The sequence below is a fragment of the Mustela lutreola genome, chromosome 1 (assembly GCF_030435805.1).
Source record: "Mustela lutreola isolate mMusLut2 chromosome 1, mMusLut2.pri, whole genome shotgun sequence".
In the NCBI taxonomy this organism is placed as follows: Eukaryota; Metazoa; Chordata; class Mammalia; order Carnivora; family Mustelidae; genus Mustela; species Mustela lutreola.
The window spans coordinates 88,086,786-88,110,798 of record NC_081290.1 but is presented as its reverse complement, the minus strand read 5'-3'; the positions used below and the strand labels follow the sequence as shown (position 1 = coordinate 88,110,798).

Here is a 24,013-nt window from a genome sequence, read left to right as displayed (position 1 = left end):
TTGGCAACCTAGACACACTTCACTACCTAAATGTAATGAGAATGGGAGGATCTTCCAAACCCTAGGAACTTTACTTTTTGTGTAAATATAAGATCCAAGTCAAGATACACAGCAGTTAGCAGAAGTAGAATGGGATAAGCTGACAATAACAGCAATAGATTTCCAAGACATTTCAAGTCTGTAAAGCACTTTCACATCCATTTGTCTCCTCTTATGGCAGAATAGGTAAAGAAACGTTTTCTGGTTATATGTATTTCACTAACAACTTTATTTTCTTTGTACATTAAGGATTAAGCTTGCAACTTACAGGTAAATATTAGCTGTCTCCTCTGCTAAGATAAGTGCTTTCATTAAAATCTTCTGAAGATAAAATTATCTTCCTTTAAATACTTTCCGTGTCTAACTTTGTTTCTAAGTTCTCTGTTAAACATTTGTTCTTCCCTCTTCTACAGTAGCTTCTTTGGATGTATCATCAACAATCCATTGTTCCATCATTCATGTTAAAAGATAAAATGAGGTGTATTTAAAAATTTAAGAGTTTGAACAAAAATCCATTTGAATTGGGTAGTATCCCATCTAGCAGATAGAAGGGAGCTCTGAGGAGTTGTACAAAATGAAAGACTTTTATAGCCAGAGGGAGCAAGGATGAGCAACTTATACCAAGCAAAAAAAGAAAAAAAAAGCTGGTTATTACAAGGCAGTATACTTTCTTTTAGAGGATGGCATGGGTCTGTCAGGTGGATTATCTAGTGATGAGCAGGCGATTCCTGATTGACTGGTTTAAGATTTCATTCCTAGGAGAAGAGAAACTGTAATTAAGTCTTGGTTTAGTGATGTGGGGCTTAGCATAAGTGACTTCATTTTGGGTCTGTTGTCTTGTTTTTAACACTAATAATTTTTAAAGCTATAGCCTGATTTTTTGTTTAAAAATATAATATTATTATCTAATTTAAAGATAATGCATAATAATATATATATTCATTATAGAAAATTGGGGAACTACAAAAAGCTAAAAAAAAGTGAAAAATCAACTGTAATCTTACCTTATAGAGGTAACTATTGATATTATGTACTGTTATAAGTCCACCTAGTCTTTTTTTCTGTGTTATAGTTTTTCATGCTTATTTTTCTTTTAATGTGTTATAAATATCTCACATATTATATATTCATTTAAAACATTATGTTTAATAATTACATAAAATTATGTTGTATGACTGTATTCTTTTATCAGAGTTTACATTAATTCCAGTTATTCACCATATGAACAGTGCTGTAATTCACTGAAAACTTTTGCACATAAATATTTGTGTACATTTCTAGTCATCCTCTTAGGATAAAATCCTAGAAGTGGAATTACTGGGTCAAAGACTATGAACATTTTAAGGCTTTTTATACTTATTCAGGAAGTTCGTAAAAAAACTAACATTCCTTATCATTGGTATAAGCTTATTTTTCTGTGCTGCCTATATTGGTTCCATATTATCAAACACGGGAAGCGGCAAGAGGGAGAAAGGAGAGGATCTAGTGAAATGTGTGCTGATTGGTGGTTATACTAATATGCTGAGGTCCATCATTGGAACTGGGAGTCAGTCAGACCTGGGAATCCTATTTATCATTTATTGGCTGTGTGAGTTTGAACAAATTATTTATCTTCCCTAAGCATGTCTTCATTTTTAAAATGGCAATATGGACCTCCCTGGACTCTCATGTGTAACAAACAAGACAGCATAAATGAAAGCCCACAACACTAATCTATTAACTTGGAATGAATAAGTGATTCCATGATCTACCACCTTGTCCTTTTCTACTAAGATGTTTAAAATGATGGGATTTCCTTTGCGTAATATCTTAATATCATCCAGGTTTGCTAATCTGCTTAATTTGAGGGTTGAAAAAGAAATAGGTGAAAACTTTACCATCCCAACATTACCCAAATTAAACTCAGAATCTAATTTAATTAACCAAATAATTTTTAATCATTCTGTGAGGTCACTAGAGATAAGGTTATTATTCCATAATATATCAGTCCCACCTAAGGGGACTCTGTCCATTGTAGAGAAGGAACAATCATTTGCCCTCTGCCCACCTAGGTGCTTGGCAGAGACACCCCCCCCCCATAAAAAAGATTAATAGAAAAATGTAATAATTTTAACTGCATACATGCATACCTGTGGGATCCCCACAAAAATATGAGACTCAAAGGGCACCTAAACAGCTGAAGCTTATATCCCATCCTGAGCTAAGGAAAGGGATGGAGGTCTGTGGCTTCAAAGGGGAGAAGGCAATTCATGAAAAGGTGAATAGAGGGAATGTAATCCTGATGCCAATGAATCATATTTTGAGATGGTACATTCTGCTATTGTTTACCATCAAAATTGGCCTTTCCTGATCTGAGTTGAAAGACAAAATCATTTTTTAACACAACCAAAGACCAGAAAATTAATTTTTTAAAATTCCTTTGTACAACAAATCTCATGGAGAATATGGTAAATGGGTTTCTTCTCATGCACTGAATTATTAGCAGTGTATGCCTGGAATGCTGCACTGAGAGTAATTCTGTCCTCAGTGAAGAAACATGTTATGGATATTCAATCTGAAATAGGCTCTGGAATGTGGAGTAATAGCCTGGATGCTAGCTCTTTATTTCTAATATGGCTATGCTTTCTTTAGCCCAATTCTAGTCAACTATATTACTTGTTTTCAAGATGTTGGTAGCTGCAAAAGAAGTGTAGGAATGGGGCTGTGTGCAGAACAAATGATCACCAACAGTTTAAAAGAATAGGGCATAAGAGGTAGACAGAAAAATAGAAAATGCATAAAGTATTTAAAAAGTGAAATAAATATAGGAACCAAAGAAAAGCACAGCCTTCTGGAAACTTAGTATATGACCCAGTCATCTCATGTACACCAACAGGTCCTGAGAGTCCTGTGTAGTAGCAGAGTATAGTGACTAACATTCACAGTAATGATTCCACCTCCTCAGAAATGTTTAAATTGTGTTTTGCTTTGTTTTTATCTGCTTTGTTTAGGAAGCCACAGTATGCCTAATATTTTGAGGAGAGATTTCCATTTCAAAAGGGTTAGATATTAGAACAAAAGCAGACGAGAACACATAATACATCTGCAAATCAAGGCAAAAAAATTATTACAGAAGACAGTAATGCTAGAGAAAAAGAGGAAATAAAGTAAATCACCACTCTGTCAGGGCCCACCCATGCAATCCATGGAGATGGGAGGAGGAGCCAGCCTCTGCAAATAAGATGCACCTATAGCTTCTAATACTAGGAACCAAAGAGAGAGCTTTCACACCACCTCATGGAAACTGGACTTTTTTACACTGGTAGAGCTTCCAGAAGTTGTTATACAGGTGGCTAATTTTAGAATCAAACTCGCCTCTTTTGTAATTTTTTTAAAGTTTGTAAGTAAGTACCTTTTTCTTAATTCTCTCCTCTGTCTTTGATAAGCATCAAGCTAGTCTCACAGTATTGGGCAAATAATTCTGAACTACTCACCTGATGATATTAAGATTCTTGTAGAGTTCATTTTACTTCTTATGCCTAACCTGTTATAGACCAACCTGTATAGACCTGTGATAGACAAACCTGTTATAGACCAACGTTGGTCTATACTGCCTTTTTATGTGTATGTGTGTATGCATCTGTAATTATTTCTTAAGGATTCAGGAAGATTTTTCTGTGGAGTAAAAATGTATTATGGGCTTTACAGCATTGACAAGTCTCTGGGATGTTTTAATCTGATTCATAAATTGTGAGCCATAGGATAAGGTTATTTTAACCTAGGAATAAAGTCTTTTAGTAAGCTTGTTGACAATTATTGTATCAGGTCTTGTATACAAATATGACAAAGCTTCTATCCATCTTAAAGGCACATAGTCATTGAAAATATCCATATCAATAGCACTCTTCCTATGCAAAATCAACCTGGAGAAACTAAGCCTTTTCTCAATCCTCCACCCTTCACTCTTACTCCCTCACTCTCACTTTTCATAGATTCCCAACATTGTTATTCTGCAAAATAGGGCAGTTCTTAGAAAACCATTTAGTTAATTTTGAAATATGACGCATAGCAAGAACAACTGATTTTTTTTTTAACATTTCTTCTTCTCTAAGGTGAGGGAGTAAACCCTTGGAGCACTCCAGGGACCATCTAGAAGGAAACTTAGATGTTATGGGTATAATGGGCAACCTTACAGTTTTGTTATTCTGAGTTTGGGGTATAGCTTGGGGCAGCAATAATAAGAGTTCTCCAAGGAAAATACTTGTTCCGTTAAGATGCAGGTATAGTTCCTAAAAGAGCAGCTGCAGGTTTGTTGCTTCATAGACCAGAATGATGACATAATGTTTTGAAAACAGGAAGAAAAATAATGCTTAAGAATTTTACTCCTTCAAATGAGAAATCATGGTTGTTTGATTTAGAACTACCTACGAACAGGGTAAGAGGCAACATAAAAGTGCAAAAAATTATTGTTGAGTATTGAAAGTACATATGTATAGGTCAGGCAAAAGATAACATGTTTTCAGTGTAGAATATACAGAAGACAAAAAATATTTGTTGTCTCACACTCATGTAATTGTAGATAACACACTCTTACTCCTGCATTCAGTTTCTGTGGTTGGCTATATAGTGGCGAAATTCCAACTATTAGAAATACTTAAAAAAAAAAAAAAGGAAATATTTTTGTGTGGTTAAAAAATCAATGAAAGTTCTGTTGACTTGCTCACCACTACTTAGAATTAAGGTAATAAAACCCTAGTATTTCTTTGATTTTAAGAGATTAATTGGTTGTTCTGTACACTATAGTAGGTTCTTGTGAAAATGGAGCCCAAAGTGATTAAATTTGATGGATCAAGCATTTAGGGAAGATTTAGATTTAGACTGTAAGGTACCATTTCCTAGGGAATATAAATTCAAGTGCCACACTCCACTGGTGAGGATAGAACTACATAAGGGTCACAGTTAGCTAGGGCATCGGAGTCTAAGTTAAAAAGAAGAACAAGCTCTACATCCATCCCAAACTCATCTCAGACCAGTCTTATCAGGGCAGCTACAAGATACTAAATCACCTTGGAGCTTCCTAAATACTTTGCTTTCTTCAGGCCCAAAGGATTTTTTAAAAGTTACTCTGTTATTTTTGTTGTAGAGAATGATAATTTCATCCTAATATCCATTCTTCCCTCCAGCTTAGAAAAAGAATCCTGCTTCTTAGTAGGATATATTGCTGCTTCTCAATAAAGATCATTTTCCCTACTTTCCCTTGGCAATGAAGTGTGGCCATGCAGATATAATGGCTGAAGCTCTAGTAACTCTTCTAGACCTTAAGGACAGGGGTCCATAATCTAGGTGTGTTAAAACTAAGAGATATGATACTGATATTTTTATGTAGCTGCCAAATAAACTCTGATTGCTTAGTTCCTAAATTCTTCTATGTGAAGGAGAAACATATCTGCTTAAGCCACTGTTATTTTGGCCTTCTCATTACGGTTGACTCTTGAACGATGTGGGGGTTATGGGCACTAGCCTCTGCACTGTTGAAAATCCATGTGTAACCCTTGACTCCCCCCAATTTTAACTGATAGACTGTTTTTGACTGGAAACTTTACTGATAACCGAAACAGTTGACTGTTTCGTATATATAATATATATATATATATATATATATATATATATATATATATTACATATACTATATGTATATATACTACATATACTATATGTAGTATGTGTTATATACCATATTCTTCTAATAAAGTAAACTAGAGAAAAAATGTTAAGGAAATCATAAGGAAGAGAAAATACATTTACAGCATTATCCTGTGTTTATTTTAAAAATCTGATCTGTGCAATTTAAACCAATGTTGTTTAAGGGTCAACTGTGTATGCAGTTAACAGTACATTAGGTCATGTTCTTTTTAGACAGTCATATTTAGGGTTTTTTGTCTGCAAAATATTTAAGGTACATTATTGAACAACATCATGGGCTATAGGAGGACAAAAATAAGAAGCTATCCCTAGCCTACAAAATTTTACATTTTAGTAGGAAAAACAGACATATAGGGATGCTCTAGTATAACTGTGAATGTAAAGGGATGGATGGACAGTTAATTGCTAAGGGTACAATTTGCTAGTTTTTACTGGCATAAGAACAGACATATAGATCAATGGAATAGAATTGAGAGTCTAGAAAGAAGCCCTTAAATTTATGGTCAGTTAGTTTTTGGCAAGGATGCCAAAGGGAGGAAGAATAATCTTTTCAACAGCTGGTACTGGGACTTGTTAAAAAAAATTTTTTTTAAATAAATCACAAAAATACTGCATATTTATATGCAAAAGAATGAAGTTGGACTCCTACTTCATACCATTTACAAACATTAACCAAAACTGAATTATAGACCTAAAATAACAAAGCTCATAGAATAAAACATAGTAGTAAATATTCTTGACTTTGAATTAGTCAGTGGTTCCTTAGTTATGTCACTAAAAGCAAAATTAACAAAAGAAAAAATAAATTGGACATTATTAAAATAGGAAACTTTTGTCCTTCAAAGGACAGCATAAAGAAAGTCAAAAGATAACTCACAGAATGGAAGAAAATACTTGCAAATCATGAATCTTATAAGTGATTTGTATCCAGAATGTATAAAGAACACTTGCAACTCAACAATGAAAAGGCTAATAGCTTAATTTAAAAATGGCCACATGATTTGAATGGACATTTCTTAAAAAAAAAAAAAATGTACATATGACCAAAAAGCACATGAGACGACGCTGAATATCATTAATCAATAGGGAAAAGCAAACCAAAAGCACAATGAGGTGCCATTTCATACCCATTAGGATAACTAACATAAAAAAAGACAATAGCTAGTGTTGACAAAGATGTGAAGAAATAGAACCATAATGTATTGCTAGTGGGAATGTAAAAAAATGGCTCAGCTGCTTTGGAAAATAATTTGGCAGTTTCTCAATATATTAGAGTACTGTATGATCCAGCAGTTCCACTTCTAGGTATATGCCAAAGAAATGAAAGCATATCCAAAAGCTTGTAAACAAATGGTCACAGCATTAATTAAAATAGTCAAAAAGTGGAAGCAAGCCAAATGCCTATCAACTTATGAATGGATAAATAAAGTGTTGCATATCCACCCAATGACATACTATTTGGCAGTGGAAATACTGAAGAACTGATACATTCTACAACACAGATGAACTTTGAAAACGTTATGCTAATTTCTAGAAAGTGGTCACAAAAAGCCAAATACTGTATGATTCCATTTACATAAAATATCCAGGAAAAGCAAATCCATCATGGCAGAAAGTAGTTTACTGGTTTCCAGGGGCTGTGATAAGAGAGAATGAACAGTAAGTTCTAATAGGCATGAGGTTTCTTTTTGGGGTGATGAAAATGTTCTAAAATTAGATAGTGGTGATAGTTGCCCAATTTCATGAATATACTAGAAAACCACTGAATTGTATACTCATGGTGTATAGATTATATCTCAAAGTTGTTGTTTTATTTTGCTAGTTTCATAATTGTGGTTGAAACATATGCAATATTCTTTTGGTTTGTGGCTATACTGAAATAAACAATGTCCCCAAATGATACTGCATTTATCTCTGAGAATTGTGTATATAACTAGTATATGTAAAACAACTGTATTCTTAAAATTAAGAAGAATGAAATCAATAAATTAAAACTTAAGATTGTCATTATTATTTTTTCCTTTTTAAAAGATTTTAATTTCCTTTTTTATTAACATAAAATGTATTATTTGTTTCAGGGCTACAGGTCTATAAATCATCAGTCCTACATAATTCACAGCACTCAGCATAGCACATACCCTTCCCAATGTCCATAACCCAGCCACAGCATCCAACCCTCCCCTCCTCCCCTCCAGGAACCCTCAATTTGTTTCCTGAGATTAAGAATCTCCTATGGTTTGTCTCCCTCCCTTTCCCATCTTGTTTAATTTTTCCCTCCCTTGCCCCTACAAATTCCCACCCTGCCTCTCAAACTCCTCATATCAGAGCTATCATATAATACTTGTCTTTCTCTGATTGTCATTATTATTAAACAGTGAAAGATACTGAAGGGCATTCAATCACTACTCCTATTGCCAATTATCATCACCTAATTAAGGCCCACACATTGAGGTAGTGATAATGCTCTTTTCTTTGAGTAGCAAATGAAAATGATATCCTTTAACATCAGTATATTTGAATGTTTAAAAAACATATTTAAGATAAATAACTGTACTGGGCGCCTGGGTGGCTCAGTGGGTTAAGATAAATAACTGTACTAACAAATACTATAGAAATGTGGCAATGGTTCCTGAAATGGTTCTATAAGTCTTCTCTGTCACTCATTATTGGGAATTCCATATTCTATTAACTGCTCAAAACAAAAATCTATGCAGTCATCTTTGTTTACTTTCTTTCTTTTGTGCTCCATATTCAATCTGTCAAGAAATCTTATTGGTTCTATCTTCAGAATTTATTGTCAATCCAGCACTTCTAACCACAGCTCTCTCTCCCACTCTAGTCTAAGCAATTATCAGCATTTGTTTTAAAATTTCGATCATTGTCATAAATGGTACTCCTTTCTTAAGTTCTTGTTCCACTAAAAACCTCTCTTCACACAGGAGACAGAATGATCCTTCTAAAATATAAATCAAATTATATCATGCTTATCAGAATCTTCAAGTGGCATCCCATCTCACCAAAAGTAAAAGCCAAAGTCATTAGTTGGTTTACAAGTTCCCCCTTATCAATCATATCCTCCCTCACTACTCTTCTCTCTCACTACCTCCAGTCACACTGGCCTTCTTACTGCTCCTTGAACAAAACAGCATGTGACATCCTCATGGCCATTGCATTTGCTCTTCTGCCTAAAAGGTTATCTACCTCAAAATCCGCTTGACTTATTCCCTTGCCGCCTTTAGTTCTTTGCTCAAATGTCTTTCTTTTCTGATCACCTTATTAATATTGACCTCCCAGGAACTAGATATCTCCCTTCCCTGATTTTCCCCCCTCTTATTAAACTGATAAGAACAGATACTACACTTGATCTTAGCCAAAAGGCCGTAGAAGCGATTTATTCCCCCTCTTATTATCTCCTTCTAATTACATTGCATAATTTTCTTATTTATTCTTTAAATGTCTGTGTCCTTCCACTTTAATATAAACCCTATGAAGGCAGGGATGTCTGTTGCTATCCCTAGGTGTTATAACAGTATCTGACACATAATTGTCATTCAATAAATATTTACAGTATGTCATTCTAAAGAATTAGGATGTTTCCTGAGTACGATGGAAAACTACTGATAGATTTTATTTTTTTTAGCTATTGATAGATTTTGTATTTGCATTTTACAAAGATTCCTCTAGTAATATTATCGAAGAGAAATTGAAAGAGCCAAACACAGGAATGACTTCCTTTTCTCATGCCCAAATTTTACAGAAACACTATTTGGAACTGAACCTAGTTTAGGAACATAACATCATTTCCTTGAGAAAAGCCTTGATTAATTAAATAAAAGATAAAGTTGCATTTTATTTGCCAATTTGTGAACATGAGGTATAACATCAGGTTTGTATGTAAATTTATCATGTATTGAGAGATTTAAAATGAAGCAATGCTATCATATGTGGAATCAGCTAGAGTGTTCAAAGTTTTGGTAGAAAAAGTTGGTGTGGGGGAGAAAGATGTATGCAGTAATCCACCTGAAGTTTTGACACGAAACTATTTCATCATGAGTAAGCAAGGAAATTGTTCATTTTTTTCTTATATTGGCCAAAAAATAGCCCTTAGTAGATGGCCATTTTGTAGTGTTCTGGTTAGAAAAAGTAAACTGCTTCTCAAAAAGTGCCTGAATTCTAGGAGAGCAGAAGAATGTACCCTTATAATGAAAAAAAATCTTTACTGATTTCTACTATGTATGATCAAGTGTATGTTCTGATTTCCTTCAATGTTTATTTATAATCTGAAATGAAAAGTTGGTCCTTCCATGGAACTTTTCCATCTTAACACTACTCTTCATAGTTATATGACATGCTTTTATAAAGGTTTTTCTTTTTGTGATTAGGCCATATATTTTGAGAAAAATTGTGATATGTATTTATACTATGATAGATAAACTTTGTACTTCACAATTACCATAAACATTTAGTGTGACATTTAGTTTATTTCCTAAGAGTGTACTTTCTATTAATTTACATGTTGGTAATTTTTTGGCCAAAAAGAACTAAAAGAGCAGTTGTCTTAAATCAGATAGCTGAGTGAGAGAATATTTTTCCTGTTCCACTAAGCAGATAGCAATCAAAGGAAAACTTAGTTCCCCCATTTGTGGTATTTCTTCTTGGGTTTATTTTTTCATACCTGTTCGTTCTTGGATTCATGTAGTTTACAACTTAAATAATTATTGCAAATATTTCTAATTTTGTAAGACACAAATGGCAGGATGGTAGGAGTAGATTCATGGATAAAAGAAAATGTTTATCAAGAGAAGGTTGTTTTAACATGACCAAGAGATGTCTGTTTTCAAATTTCCCAAGTTACATGGACTAAAGTTTGTGCTTTTAGTCACACCTAAGTGATAAATGCAGAGAGAAAGGTCATTTTTTACTTACCCATTTCTGCTCAATAAAGTGTTTTGGTTGAAGTATTACTTCCATTTAATCAAATAGAGGCAAACCAATCTTTTATTACCTAGTTTTACCCATGAATATCTGCAGTTTTTGCAGAATTTTACAAATAAAATCACCATACTAAAATTTTTCACATTCTTTCAAATATCCACCCTTAACCATTCCATTGGATTTCAGTGTTTCCTTGGTCATATATACTGGGCTTAAAATTTCTACAAAGTCATAAATAAATCAATAACTAGAAGCAATAGGTAAAACATGAAAGTTATATATTAAGTTAATGGGAATGGTTAACCTCCCTCTGTCTCCAAATTTACTATGCAATTCAAATAATTTGGTCTACATCTCCAAATACAGTAAGAAAGCATAGTGAGGACGGGTAGGTTGGGGAATTGGCATCAGTGAGCCTGGTTTCCCTCTAGACTCACTTGTTCCCAGTTGTTTCTATTTAGGTGTTCAGCCTCAGAGAGATCCACTTTCTTTTCTTTCTTTCTTTTTTTTTTTAAGATTTTATTTATTTATTTGACAGAGATCACAAGTAGGCAGAGAGGCAGGCAGAGAGGAGGAAGCAGGCTCCCTGCTGAGCAGAGAGCCCGATGCGGGGCTAGATCTCAGGACCCTGAGATCATGACCTGAGCTGAAAGCAGAGGCTTTAACCCACTGAGCCACCCAGGCACTCCAGAGATCCACTTTCTGATAAAAAGCAACTTTCTCTCCAATTTTAAGTCAGTATGAGATCTAAGATGGAAAAATAGAGATAAAACCCACAAACCCATGGCATACAATAGATACTTAGATATTTCATGAATGAGCAGTCAATAGAAACAACCATTATATTTCTTTTTATTTTTTTTAAAGATTTTATTTATTTATTTGACAGAGAGAGATCACAACTAAGCAGAGAGGCAGGCAGAGAGAGAGAGGAGGAGGAAGCAGGTTCCCCACTGAGCAGAGAGCCCAATGTGGGGCTTGATCCAGGACCCTGAGATCATGACCTGAGCTGAAGGGAGAGGCTTCAACCCACTGAGCCACCCAGGCACCCCAAACAACCATTATATTTTAATTCTGTCAGCAATATGTATGTGACTCAAAAATCTTGTATAACTAGGGATATTATTTCAATGGGCAAACTTTATTAAAAAAATTGGAAAAATTTTTCACATTTTATGGTTGACCACAATAAAGATATAGCTCAACCAATGTGAACCTAATTTCTAATAATACAAATGCTTTCAGCCTTTAACTTTTTTCCTCACAAGTTTATTTTTTTAAGAGTATTTATTTATTTGAGAGCACATGTGGGAGGAGGAGCAGAGAGAAAGAGAGTGAGGGAGAGAATCCCAAGCAGACCCCCCACTCTGTGTGGAACCTAAACAGGGGGCACAATTCCACAACCCTAGAGATCATGACCTAGCTGAAATCATGAGTTGGACTCTTAACCAACTGAGTCACCCAGGTGCCCCGTTCCACAACTTTATTGAAGTACAACTGATATACCAAAGAAGTGTGCATACATATTTATTATATATAATTTTATGAGTTTTGACATAGGCATAGCCATGAAGCTATCACCACAATTAAAGTAATAAACGAATCTATCTTGTACTCTCCCTCTTTTTGTAGTAATAACACTTAACATAAGATAAACCCTGTTAACTATTTTTTTAGTATACAATATAATATTATTAACAATAGGCAATATATTTTATAGCAGATCTCTAGAACCTGTTCATCTTGCCCATACAAAATGCTGTACTGAAATCTGGAAGTATAATTGCTTCAGCTTTGTTTTTCTTTCTCAAGATTGTCTTGGCTATTTGGGGACCTCCATGGTTCTAAATGTGTTTTAGGATTTTTTTTTCTATTCCTTTAAAAAATGTCATTGAGATTTTGATCTTGACTGTATAGATTTCTTTGAGTAGTATGGCTATTAAACAATATTGTCTTCCAACTTGTGAACATGGGCTATCTTACCAATGTTTTGTGTCTTCTTTTACCATTGTTTTATAGTTTTCAGTGTATAAGTCTTTCACTTCTTTGGTTAAGTTTATTCTTAAGTATTTTATTTTTTTATATAATTGTAAATGTGATTATTTTCTTAATTTCTTTTTCAGATAGTTCACTGATAGTTATATAAAATGCATCTGATTTTTTGTATATTAATTTTGTATCCTTTAACTTTACTGAATTTGTTTATTAGTTTTAATAGGTGTGTGTGTGTGTGTGTGTGTGTGTGTGTGTGTGTAGTCTGTAGGGTTTTTTCTACATATAAGATCATGTCATCTATAAGATAGTGTATCTTCTTTTCTCAGTCAGATGGCTTTTACTTCTTTTACTTGCCTCATTGCTGTGGTTAGGACTTTTAGTACTATGTTGAATAGGTGTGGGAACAATGGATATCCTTGTCTTGTTAGTGATCTTAAAGGAAATACTTTCAATTTCTCATTATTGCATATGATGTTATCTATAGCTTGTCATATATAATCTTTATTATGTTGAAATTCCTGTATATCTTTAAGCTTTCTGTTCCTTTTCCTCTCTCTCCTTTATGTGCATACTGTTACACTTGATGATGTTCCATGATTCCCTCAGGCTTTCTTTGTTCTTTCTCATTATTTTTTTCAAGTGACTTGGCTTCAGGTTCATGGATTCTTTCTTCTGCTTGGTCAAGTTGGATGTTGAAGCTATCTATTGAATTTTTCTATTCAATTATTAAATTCTTGATGTTCAGAATTTCTGTTTAGTTCTTTTTTGTGGTTTCTATGACTGTTGATATTTTCATATTGTTCATATATTGTTTTCCTGTTTTGTTTAGTTATCTGTATTCTTTTGTGACTCACTGACCTTATTTGAGATGATTATTTTGAATTCTTTATCAGGAAATACATAGATCTTCATTTCTTTAGGGTTGGCTAATAATGATTTATTTTGTTCTTTTCTTGTGTCATATTTCCCTGAATCTTTACCTGAATCCTTGTATTTTTCACTGGTGTCTTTACATTTGAAGAAACAGCCACCTCTCCCAGTCTTTATGTTTTGGCTTCAGTAAGGAAAGATTGCCATTAATCATTCGACCTAGTTTCTGGGAGTTTTCTAAACCTTGTCTGTAGATGTTTACACTCCACCCCTTTTGTTACTTGTTGTATGAAAAGTCTTTGGTGTTTTGTTTCATTTCATTTGTTTTGGTGTTTGATTTTTTGGTTATTGTTGTTTCTTGGTCTTTGTTTTTTGGTTTGTTTTTAGCATTCAAGGATCAAAATTATTGGACTCTCAAAAAACTTAGAATATATGTTATAGACAGAGAAGTCCTCCCTTGGAAAAGAACTATATTTTGTTCCTTCTCTGCTATCAAATGAGCCACCTTTAGTTTCATTTTCTCTCTTATAGGCTTTTACTAAGGCAGCAAGAAGGAGCTGATGTATTCCAATATTCTTAATTTCCTATCATTTCCTCAAATACTATAGCCTTAATAGGCATAGATCTGTCTCCCAAGATAAGACAGTTATACTCTTTCTCAAGCAAGTTTCTAGAACCTTTTCGACCAGGAATAATAATGGAGTGCCCATTGTTATTGGTCCCACTTTTCTCCACTCAACAAATTGTACATCACATTTTAGGGTCTGAAACTTAGAGCACTTCAGTTTCAGGTACCAAATTCCATGTTAGATAGAATACTGCAGTCATAAGTTACAGAAGCCCTGCTTCAAATTGGCCTGAACACCAAAGATATTTATTTCACTTGTTAGGAAGTCTTAAAGTAGGCTCAATTTCAGAGCTAATTGATTTAGCATCTTAGAGATGTCATTAAGCACCCCAATTCTCTGCTGCCATGGAGTTGGCTTTCTGTCAAAACTGATTACTCTCATGGTCATAATATGGTTGCAAACAACAGCTAGAATAAAATTCTTCCTTGATTATTTCTAGCAGGAGACTGAAACTAGACCTTTTCCCAGGAACTCCAGTAGGTCCTTGATCCATATTGGCTTAGGTCTACTCATCCCCCAATTAACAGTTCCAAGGGACATAGTCTTATCATGATTGGCTTATACAAATATCCTGAAATAAAATGGATGTTGGAACATTAGTTCCAATATCCTCTACAGCCAGGCCTTTGCCGGTGTATTCATATGCAAATTAAAGTCCTAACTTTCTAATATCTTTTCTCTAGCCAACTTTCTCCCTGTGCTCTCTTATACTGAGTCTTAGAGTAAAGACTCAGTGCATGAGTAGATACTGGCAGAAAAGTAATTTGAAAAAGCTATGCATCTGTCATTTTAGTTTTGGCTTAAGTCATTGTCTGCAACCAATACTTTATTTATTTTTATTATTTATTTGTTATTTATTTTTAAAGATTTTATTTATCTATTAGAGAGAGAGAGAGAGAGATCACAAGTAGGCAGAGAGGCAGGCAGAGAGAGAGGGCGAAGTGGGCTCCCTGCTGAGCAAAGAGCCTGATGCTGTGCTTGATCCCAGGACCCTGAGATCAGGACTTGAGATGAAGGCAGAGGCTTAACCCACTGAGCCACCCATGTGTCCTGTATTTTTATTATCTATTTTGATTCCAGTATAGTTTATATATTTCTGTACTTGACTCAATCATGATAAACGTACTCTTAAATCCCTTCACCTATTTCACCCATCCACCTTACCCACCTTCCCTCTAGTAACACTCAATTTGTTCTTTATAGTTAAGAGTTTGTTTTTTGGTTTGTCTTTTTTTTCTTTATTCGTTTCTTAAGTTCCACATTTAAGTGAAATCATGTGGTATTTGTCTTTCTCTGACTAACTTATTTCACTTAGCATTATACTCTCAGTCTACCCATGTTGTTGTAAATGACAAGATTTCATTCTTTTTATGGCTGAGTCATATTCCATTGTGTATATATACATCACATCTTTTTTACCTATCATTTATCAGTGGACATGGGTTACTTCCATGATTTGGCTATTATAAATAATGCTGCAATAAACATAGGGTATGTATCTTTACAAATTAGTGTTTTCATATTCTTTGGCCAAATACCCAGTAGTGGGATTACTGGATCATATGGTAATTCTATTTTTTAAAATTTTTTAAATATTTTGTTTATTTCAGAGATAGAAAGAGGGAGCACAAGGAAGGAGAAAGGTAAAGAGTGTGGGAGAACAAACTCCGCACTGAGCAGGGAGCCTGACATGGGGCTTAATCCCAGGACCCCAGGACATGACCTGAGCTAAAGGGAGACACTTAACTGACTAAGCCACCCAGGCACTCCTGGTAATTCTATTTTTAGTTTTTGAGGAACCTCCGTGCTCTTTTCTACAATGGCTGCCCTAGTTTGCATGCCCACCAACAGTGCATGAGAATTGATTTTTCTCCACATACTCACTAAAACTTGCTGTTTCTTATGTTGTTGATTTTAGCCATTCAAACTTGTATGAGGTGATAACTCATTGTAGTTTTGATTTGCATTTCCCTGATGATGAATGATGTTAAGCATCTTTTCATGTCTATTGGCCATCCATATATCTTCTTTGTTCATGTCTTCTGCCCATTTTGATTTGGATCATTTGGAGGTTTTTTGGTGTTAAATTATATTTAACTTCTTTATGTATTTTTGGATGCTAACCCCTTATTGGATATATCATTTACAAATATCTTCTGCTATTCAGTAGGTTGTGTTTTAGTTTTGGTAGCTGTTTCCTTTGCTGTGCAGAAGCCCTTTATATTAATGCAGTCCCAATAACTTATTTTGTTTTTGTTTCCCTTGCCTCAGGAGACATATCTAGAAAGATATTGTTATAGCTGATGTCAGAGAAATTACAGCCCATGCTCTCTTCTAGGATCTTTATGGTTTCAGTCCTCATATTTAGATCCTTAATCCATTTTGAGTATGTTTTTGTTCATGGTGCAAGAAAGTGGCCCAGTTTCATTGTTTTGCTTGTAGCTATCTAGTTTTCCCAACATCATTTTTGAAGAGATTTTCCCCATTGTATATTCTTGCCTCCCTTGTCGAAGGTTAATTGACCATATAATTGTGGGTTTATTTCTGGGTTCTCTATCTATTCCATTGATTTATGCATCTGTTTTTGTGCCAGTACTATACTGTTTTGATTACTATAGTTTTGTAGTATTTCTTGAAATCTGTAATTGTGGTACCTCCAGGTTTGTTTGTTTGTTTTCTTTTTCAAGATTGCTTTGTCTAGGGGCATCTGGGTGGCTTAGCCAGTTAAGTATCCGACTCTTCATTTTTTTTTTTTTTTTTTTTTTTTTTTTTTTTAGACTTTAATTTTTTTTTATTTTTTATAAACATATATTTTTATCCCCAGGGGTACAGGTCTGTGAATCACCAGGTTTACACACTTCACAGCACTCACCAAATCACATACCCTCCCCAATGTCCATAATCCCACCCCCTTCTCCCCAACCCCCTCCCCCCGGCAACCGTCAGTTTGTTTTGTGAGATTAAGAGTCACTTATGGTTTGTCTCCCTCCCAATCCCATCTTGTTTCATTTATTCTTCTTCTACCGACTCTTCATTTTGACATAGATCATGATCTCAGGGTCCTGGGATGGATCCCTGCATCAGACTCTGTGCTCAGTGAGAAGTCTGCTTGAAGATTCTCTCTCTCCTCTCTCCCTCTGCCCCTCTCCCTGCTTGTACTTTCTCTCTCTCTCTCTCTCAAATAAATAAATCTTTTTAAAAAAGATTGCTTTGGCTATTCAGGGTCTTTTGGGATCCCATACAAATTTTAAGAGTGTTTATTCTAGTTCTGTGAAAACTGTTGGTACTTTGATAGGAATTGAATTAAATCTATAGATTACTTCAGGTAGTATGGACATTTTAACAACATTTATTCTTCTAATCTATGAACGTGGAATATCTTTCCATTTACTTATGTTGTTTTAATTTCTTTCATCAGTATTTTTATAGTTTTCAGAGTACAGTTCTTTCACTTCCTTCATTAAGTGTATTCTGAGGTGTTTGCTTATTTTTGATGTGATTGTACCTGGGATTTCCATTTATTTATTTATTTATTTATTTGAGAGAGAGACAGTCAGAGAGAGCATGAGAAGGGAGAAAGTCAGAGGGAGAAGCAGACTCTCCAAGGAGCAGGGAGCCTGATGTGGGACTCTATCCCAGGACGCTGGGACCATGACCTGAGCTGAAGGCAGTTGCTTAACCAACTGAGCCACCAAGGCGCCCGGGCCTAGGATTTTTAAAAAGATTTTATTTCTTTATCTGACAGAGAAAAAGAGAGCAAGAGTAGGGGTGGCAGTAGAGGGAGAAGCAGGCTCCCTACTGAGGAGAGAGCCCAATGCAGGGCTCGATCCTAGGACCCCAGGATCATGACCTGAGCTAAAGGCAGGCACTTAACTACTGAGCCACCCAGGCCCTGGTTTTGTTTGCTTAATTTCTCTTTCTGCTACCTCATTATTAGTGTGTAGAAATGCCATGGATTTCTGTATATTGATTTTGTGTTCTGTGATCTTACTGAATTCATTTATCTAGTTCCAGTTCAGTTTTCTGGTGGAGTCTTTAGGGTTTCCTAAATATAGTATCATGTCATTTACAAATAGTGAAAGTTTTACTTCTTCCCTGCCGATTGGGTTGCCTTGTATTTCTTTTTGTTATCTGATTGCTGTGGCTAGGACCTCTAGTATTGTGTTGAATAACAGTGGTGAAGGTGGATATCCCTGTCTTTTTCCTGACTATAGAGGGAAAGCTCTCAGTAGTTCCCCACTTAGGAATGTTAACTGTTGTTTTTTCAATATATGACTTTATTCTGCTGGGTTATTTTCCCTCCAAATCTATTCTGTGAGGGCTTTTATCATGAATGGATGTTATGTTTTGTCAGATGCTTTTTATGCAACTATGGAAATGATCACACGGTGTTTATCCTTTCTCTTGTCAGTAACCAACACTTTAATATTTCAGTAAAGCAGATGGACTCCTTATATCATTCAGGGAATATTTAAGGCTGAAAGTAACCCCAAAAGAATGGCTTAAGCAAATCACTTTGTGTCACATAAGAAAGCTGGACATATGTATTTGCTTGTATTTGCTCAGTAGCTTGACAATGTCAAGGCTATTGTCTATGATTTTCAGCCCTTTTTATATATGTCTGTCACCTCGTGGTTACAAAATTGCTGCTATAATTTCAGATATCAAGTTTCATTTAAAGCAGGAAGAAGGGGGAAATGTGGCCCTACTTATCTATAATTAGCAGAATTAATGAATGACCCATGGCCTCCCCTGGATGGTAGGTGACTAAGAAAAAGGGGTCTACATAAAACAAAAATAATGTCTTCTGCACACTGCTAACTGGATAATGTATATAAGCATATGTAATTCAGTGTAGAATAATTTGCTTTCTTTTTTTATTTAAATTCAATTAGCCAACACATAATACATCATTCATTTTTGATGTAATGTTCAATGATTCATTAGTTGCATATAACATCCAGTGCTTATCATTTCTTCCAGAAAATGGAAATGAGTTACAGGTGATGATAGGCATAAGGATCTAGATATGTCCAATCTAGCTACCCTATTCTGTATAACTGCTTTAGGCTGTCTACCTGTGGCAGCTCTCCTGGACATGGGAGACTCGTGCTGTCCATGACCCCCTGTTACCTTTTGGGCTGCAAACCAAACTTCTGGGTTCATGTCCAAAAGAGCCCAGCTGGTTTGGTGAATTGAATCACAATTGAGTTTGGAGGAAGCTGTGGTTGACCTGCTTTTTACTATCCCACAAATAGCCTGATGATATATTCTCAAAACTCTTTCACAGTGCCCATGTGAGGAATAAGGGATTCCTGAAGTCTATCTTTCTTCCTCTGTCCCCAAAAGAGGCCTTTTTTATTTTGGATTGGCAAGCTCTGACCTAATATGGAGAAATCGTTCCCTCATTACCTAAGCCTCTATAGTTGTCCTCATCCTTGTTTCAACTCTCTTATCTCCCCTCTTTATCTCTTGTAACTCACTAGACAATGGGTGTGAAGCATCCACAGTAGAGGGAGAAAGTATTATAGTAAAAGGGACTTCATTTTGTCCTTCATTAAGTCCTTCTTTGTTCCCACAGCATCTAGGAGCTGGATGCAGAAGAGGACAAGACTGGAGGACCTACTTCCCACACCTCCACCATTCTCAGGTTCATCCTAATCTGAACAGAGAGAAGATTGAAGCCCTTCTGATGACCCATGGAATCCCAGACCTCTTGGAACGAAGGCAGCAAGTAGGAGGTAATTGTCTTCTGTTGCCTCCAGTTCCAATTCTCTTCTCTGTTAGAGCAGCACTGCTCTCCTCTATATGGACTTCCCTTCTGAGCCTGCTTCTTAAATCCTATCAAGGAATTTATCCCTCCCACAATAGTGGTTCTGTTCTAAGGCAAATAAAAATTTAAAAAAAAAAGCTATTTTAGATTTCTGAGTCTAGGGATCTGGCTAATGGTTTTTCAAATTGGTGTTTGAAGGAATATGGTATATATTTTCATTTTTTAATGGAAACTGGTCATTTAAACATAGAAGTGATATACATGTAGAACATCAACACGAAAGATCCAAGCACAACTCATGAACAGATGTGGCTTACAAGGCAATGAAGATTAGGTAGTAGGACTTGTTCAGATCCAAAGAAACTAAGTGGTGACAGCATTTTACATGTACCCAGGACTCCCAATGCTCTTCTTTTCCAAAAACTTCAGATTTTGGCAAAGGGGCTTAAATTTATTTTAGGCACTGATTGTTTGGAAGGACAAATTTTTTGTAAGGTTTTGGGTTTTGGTTTTTATTCATCTTAGTGCTGGGCATATTATTGTTTGCTGTACTCAGAAGGAGCCCTGTGTTGGTTTTCTAATAGTCTCTCAGTGCTCTCTGTTTGGAGGGTAATACAGAGTATTCTTAGCTCTAAAACACATCCCTGATTTCCTGAATAGGGTATTGGCTGCTCAGGAATGATTCTTAAAAGGACTATAAAAGGGGAAAGGAAGGAAATCCTGGGCTTTTGGTAAAAGGAAGTCACTAAAATGTTGATTTTTTAAAATATTTTATTTATTTATTTGACAGAGAAAGAGAGATCACAAGTAGGCAGAGAAGCAGGCAGAGAAAGAAGGGGAAGCAGGCTCCCTGCTGAGCAGAGAGCCCGATGTGGGGCTCGATCCCAGGACCTTGGGATCATGACCCGAGCTGAAGGCAGAGGCTTTAACCCACTGAGCCACCCAGGTGCCCCACTAAAATGTTTTAAATAGAGAAATTAATAGCTTTTTCTAGCTCGAGTATAAAATATAAGTTTTAAGGGAGCAGAACTAGCAGTATATTAACTGGTTAGGAAGCTACTAAAATAGTCACATAAGTGACAGTGAGGGCAGTAGTAGTATGGATGGAAAACAGTATACAGATTTGAGGAATGTTTGGAAGAAAAGCTGATAATGGAATTAATATATTGAGTGAATGTCAGGAATGAGTTCAGAATGACTCCTAGGTTTCTGGCATTGGCAACCTATGAATGTTATCCCTTTAACTGGAGTTTAGGGTTTGCAAGGAAGATGTGAAAGGTACTCACTTCAGTTTTGGACATTTTGAGTTTCAAGTACTCCAAGTATGCACCTTTGAATATATGCATCCAAGTTCAAATGTTATTTCTTCAAGAAAAGCTGCTCTGACCAGTTATAGCTCCATCTCATAACATCTTATATTTTTCTGTTGTGTTAATCAGTTTAAGGTAAGTAACTAGTTGTGCGGTTAACTGTTTAATGTAATCTTCAGGAGGACATGTTCTATTTCCTGGACTAGATGAGACCCCTTGCCATAGTAGACACTCAGTAAATATCTAGTGAGTGAATACTAGATGTTTCTCAATCACACAACTTACATATATAGAGCTGGAGTTTCTGAGAAATGAAGTACCTTATATGTGGTCACAAATTGAGGGAGTGTAGGTGTGCCAGATTTAGCAAATAAAAATACAGGATGCAGTCAAAATTGCATTTCAGATAAACAGCAAATACTTCTTTAGCATAAATATGTCCCAAATATTGCATGCAATAAACAACATATAGCCCTAAGTGTGTGGCATTTGATTCATAACTATGTGATTCTATAGTCTGACTCTTTCTGTTCTCCAACTAAGAGAGAATACCACTCCTACACTGAAAAACCTTGATAGGAATTACACCAGCATCAGTCCTCTTCCCCGTTAATAAAAGTTCTTGTTTGTTTCACTTTATGTTGTTTTTAAATTCTTGCTTTGATGGAAAGTAAGTCAGTTTATCCTGGATGCAGACCAGCAACTAATGGATTCCAAACATTTGTTAAAGTCTTTCTGGGAGGCCAATTATAAAGGTAAATTAAAATTAGTTGGACTTTCTGAAAGATCAGATGCAGGGAAATGTGGTTAAAAGACTCTCTCTGAGTAGAAGCACTCCCCACCCACTTCTGTGGTATTTTGAGCCACTCAAGAGTTGCGGCCCCTATCAGATGACAATGTACGTCAAAGACAGTGCTTTATAGTTTATGCATTTCCTCATAGATGTTCTGAATAGCTCTGGAAACAAGATAACAATGTGGTTCTAGCAATTTTCCTGAGCGATCTTCAGGGCTGTCCTGTGTGGTTAATTTGATCTGTGGAGCTGCTGTGTTATGGGTAATTTTGAAACATGGGGTTTGCTTATCTCTTTCTTCCCTAGGTGACAACATTTAGACACTGGTTCAAGAGGCAGAGGGCCTAGAAAGGCTCTTGCACAAGCTCTCTCTCCCTCTCTTTTTGTCTCACTATATGTATATGGAGAAACACATGTAAATTCTATCCTAGAATATAAATGGTTATTATCTTCTGAATAGTGTGATTTTGAAATAATTTTTACTTTTCCTTTATGTCTGTGTTTTTTTGAATTTTTGCATAAGCAGTATTACTTTTATAATAACAATAAAAATAAAGACCATTCTCTTTGTGAGAGAAAAACATTCTCAGCTTTCCATTTATCAGCTATGGGTTATCCTCATATCTGATACTTTTTTGTTTTTTTCTCTTCCCTTAGGAAAGAATGATAAAAAAAAAATAAAGAAAAAAGAAAGAATCTTCTAAAAGATTATTTAATAAAAAAGCAAAAAAATCAAAATAGAAAATATAAGATTGGTCATAATCACCACAGAGAGACAGTTACCTTTGATTTAAACTATAAGCGATGAGAACATGTAAGTTCAGAGTCTGATGTACAGGCTCTTTGCAAAAGAAATTTGAAAGCAAGTATTCCTAAAGTTTGATGTTTCTTAGTAGTAAAAAATTTCAGGGCAGAGAGCACCTGTTAGAACACTGAGCTTCAGGCATAAATACTTATTACCACTGACAAGACAAAGCAATTGTCATGATTCAGTTCATAACAGCTGATTCTTACCCAATGATATAGGCCCATTTTCTAAGTTGGTTTCTTCTCTCTGTGGCCATCAGGCTACTGCTACCATTTATAAGGATTCCTATCAAATAGCTTTATGAAACACATTTATCTATAGAAAACAAATAGAATGCAGAAAACCTGTGGGGTTGCATGGAACAAATGTTGAAACTTCAACTATATTTTAGGCTTTGTGTCCCCAGTCCTAGCTCTGGGGTATAAGCAGGGTCACAGTAACAGTCATAAAACAGTATTTCTCTTGCTTTGCTTCTACCTGCTTTGCAGATACTCCCAGCTAATTCTGAAAAGACCGGTGGGAGCTCTCTTGTGTTTGCTAACTTAGTCTCTGCTCCTACTTGGCATTTTCCATTCCTGCTCTCTTCTCCAGCCCACTGTGGTGATATTCTGGAGCTGCCAATATTGTCAGGGCCCTATTGGCTTCTGACAATATTCCCTTCTCTCCTGATTTTCCTCTGGAAAACACTGCATTGGGTTTCTTAAGGTCTATAAAGGTTAGTGAAATAACTTTTTTAGTTTTATTCATACTTTATTGTAGTCCCTTCCCCCCTAGACACTTGAAGTAAGTCCACGGGAGTTGGACTGAAAGACAGTCTGAGTAGTAAAGACCTGGTCTACTCCATTCCTTGATTTCCTTCCCCATTGCCCACCTTGATCCTTTGTTCTTGAACCAAACTTGAGATTTGGACACTTGTGTTTGTTCGAATAAATTCTTTCTTTCCCAGAAGGTTCTTCAGTCCTTTAGGTAAATAAGCCCATTGTGGGCCACTGAGCTGGCATTCTAAATATACTCAGACATCTCTGGATTCTAAGATGAATGTGGCATAAGTTATCAACCCAATCTATTTTCTATGAATTTAGACTTGGGTTTCCAGATCTAACAAAGTGCTGTGGGATAGAAATGTAAGAACTTCAGCCAGCACTTGAAGTTGCCAGGATTTATAGGCAAGCATAGTGG

General features: G+C 35.5%; 1 protein-coding gene and 1 pseudogene across 3 annotated transcripts in view; one reads left to right on the top strand and one right to left on the bottom strand.

Annotated features, from left to right (window-relative positions):
* The window catches only part of ADAD1 (adenosine deaminase domain containing 1), a 111,336-nt gene extending 91,301 nt beyond the window's left edge, over positions 1 to 20,035 (top strand). For all 3 annotated transcript variants that reach the window (XM_059169022.1, XM_059169021.1, XM_059169020.1), the window contains exon 13: positions 19,732 to 20,035. In XM_059169022.1, coding sequence (XP_059025005.1) covers positions 19,732 to 19,811 — 80 coding nt within the window. In that variant the 3' untranslated portion in view covers positions 19,812 to 20,035. The remainder of the gene's footprint in view (positions 1 to 19,731) is intronic.
* Positions 8,972 to 9,112, bottom strand: LOC131822763 (U2 spliceosomal RNA; annotated as a pseudogene).
* Positions 20,036 to 24,013: the final 3,978 nt, after the last annotated feature.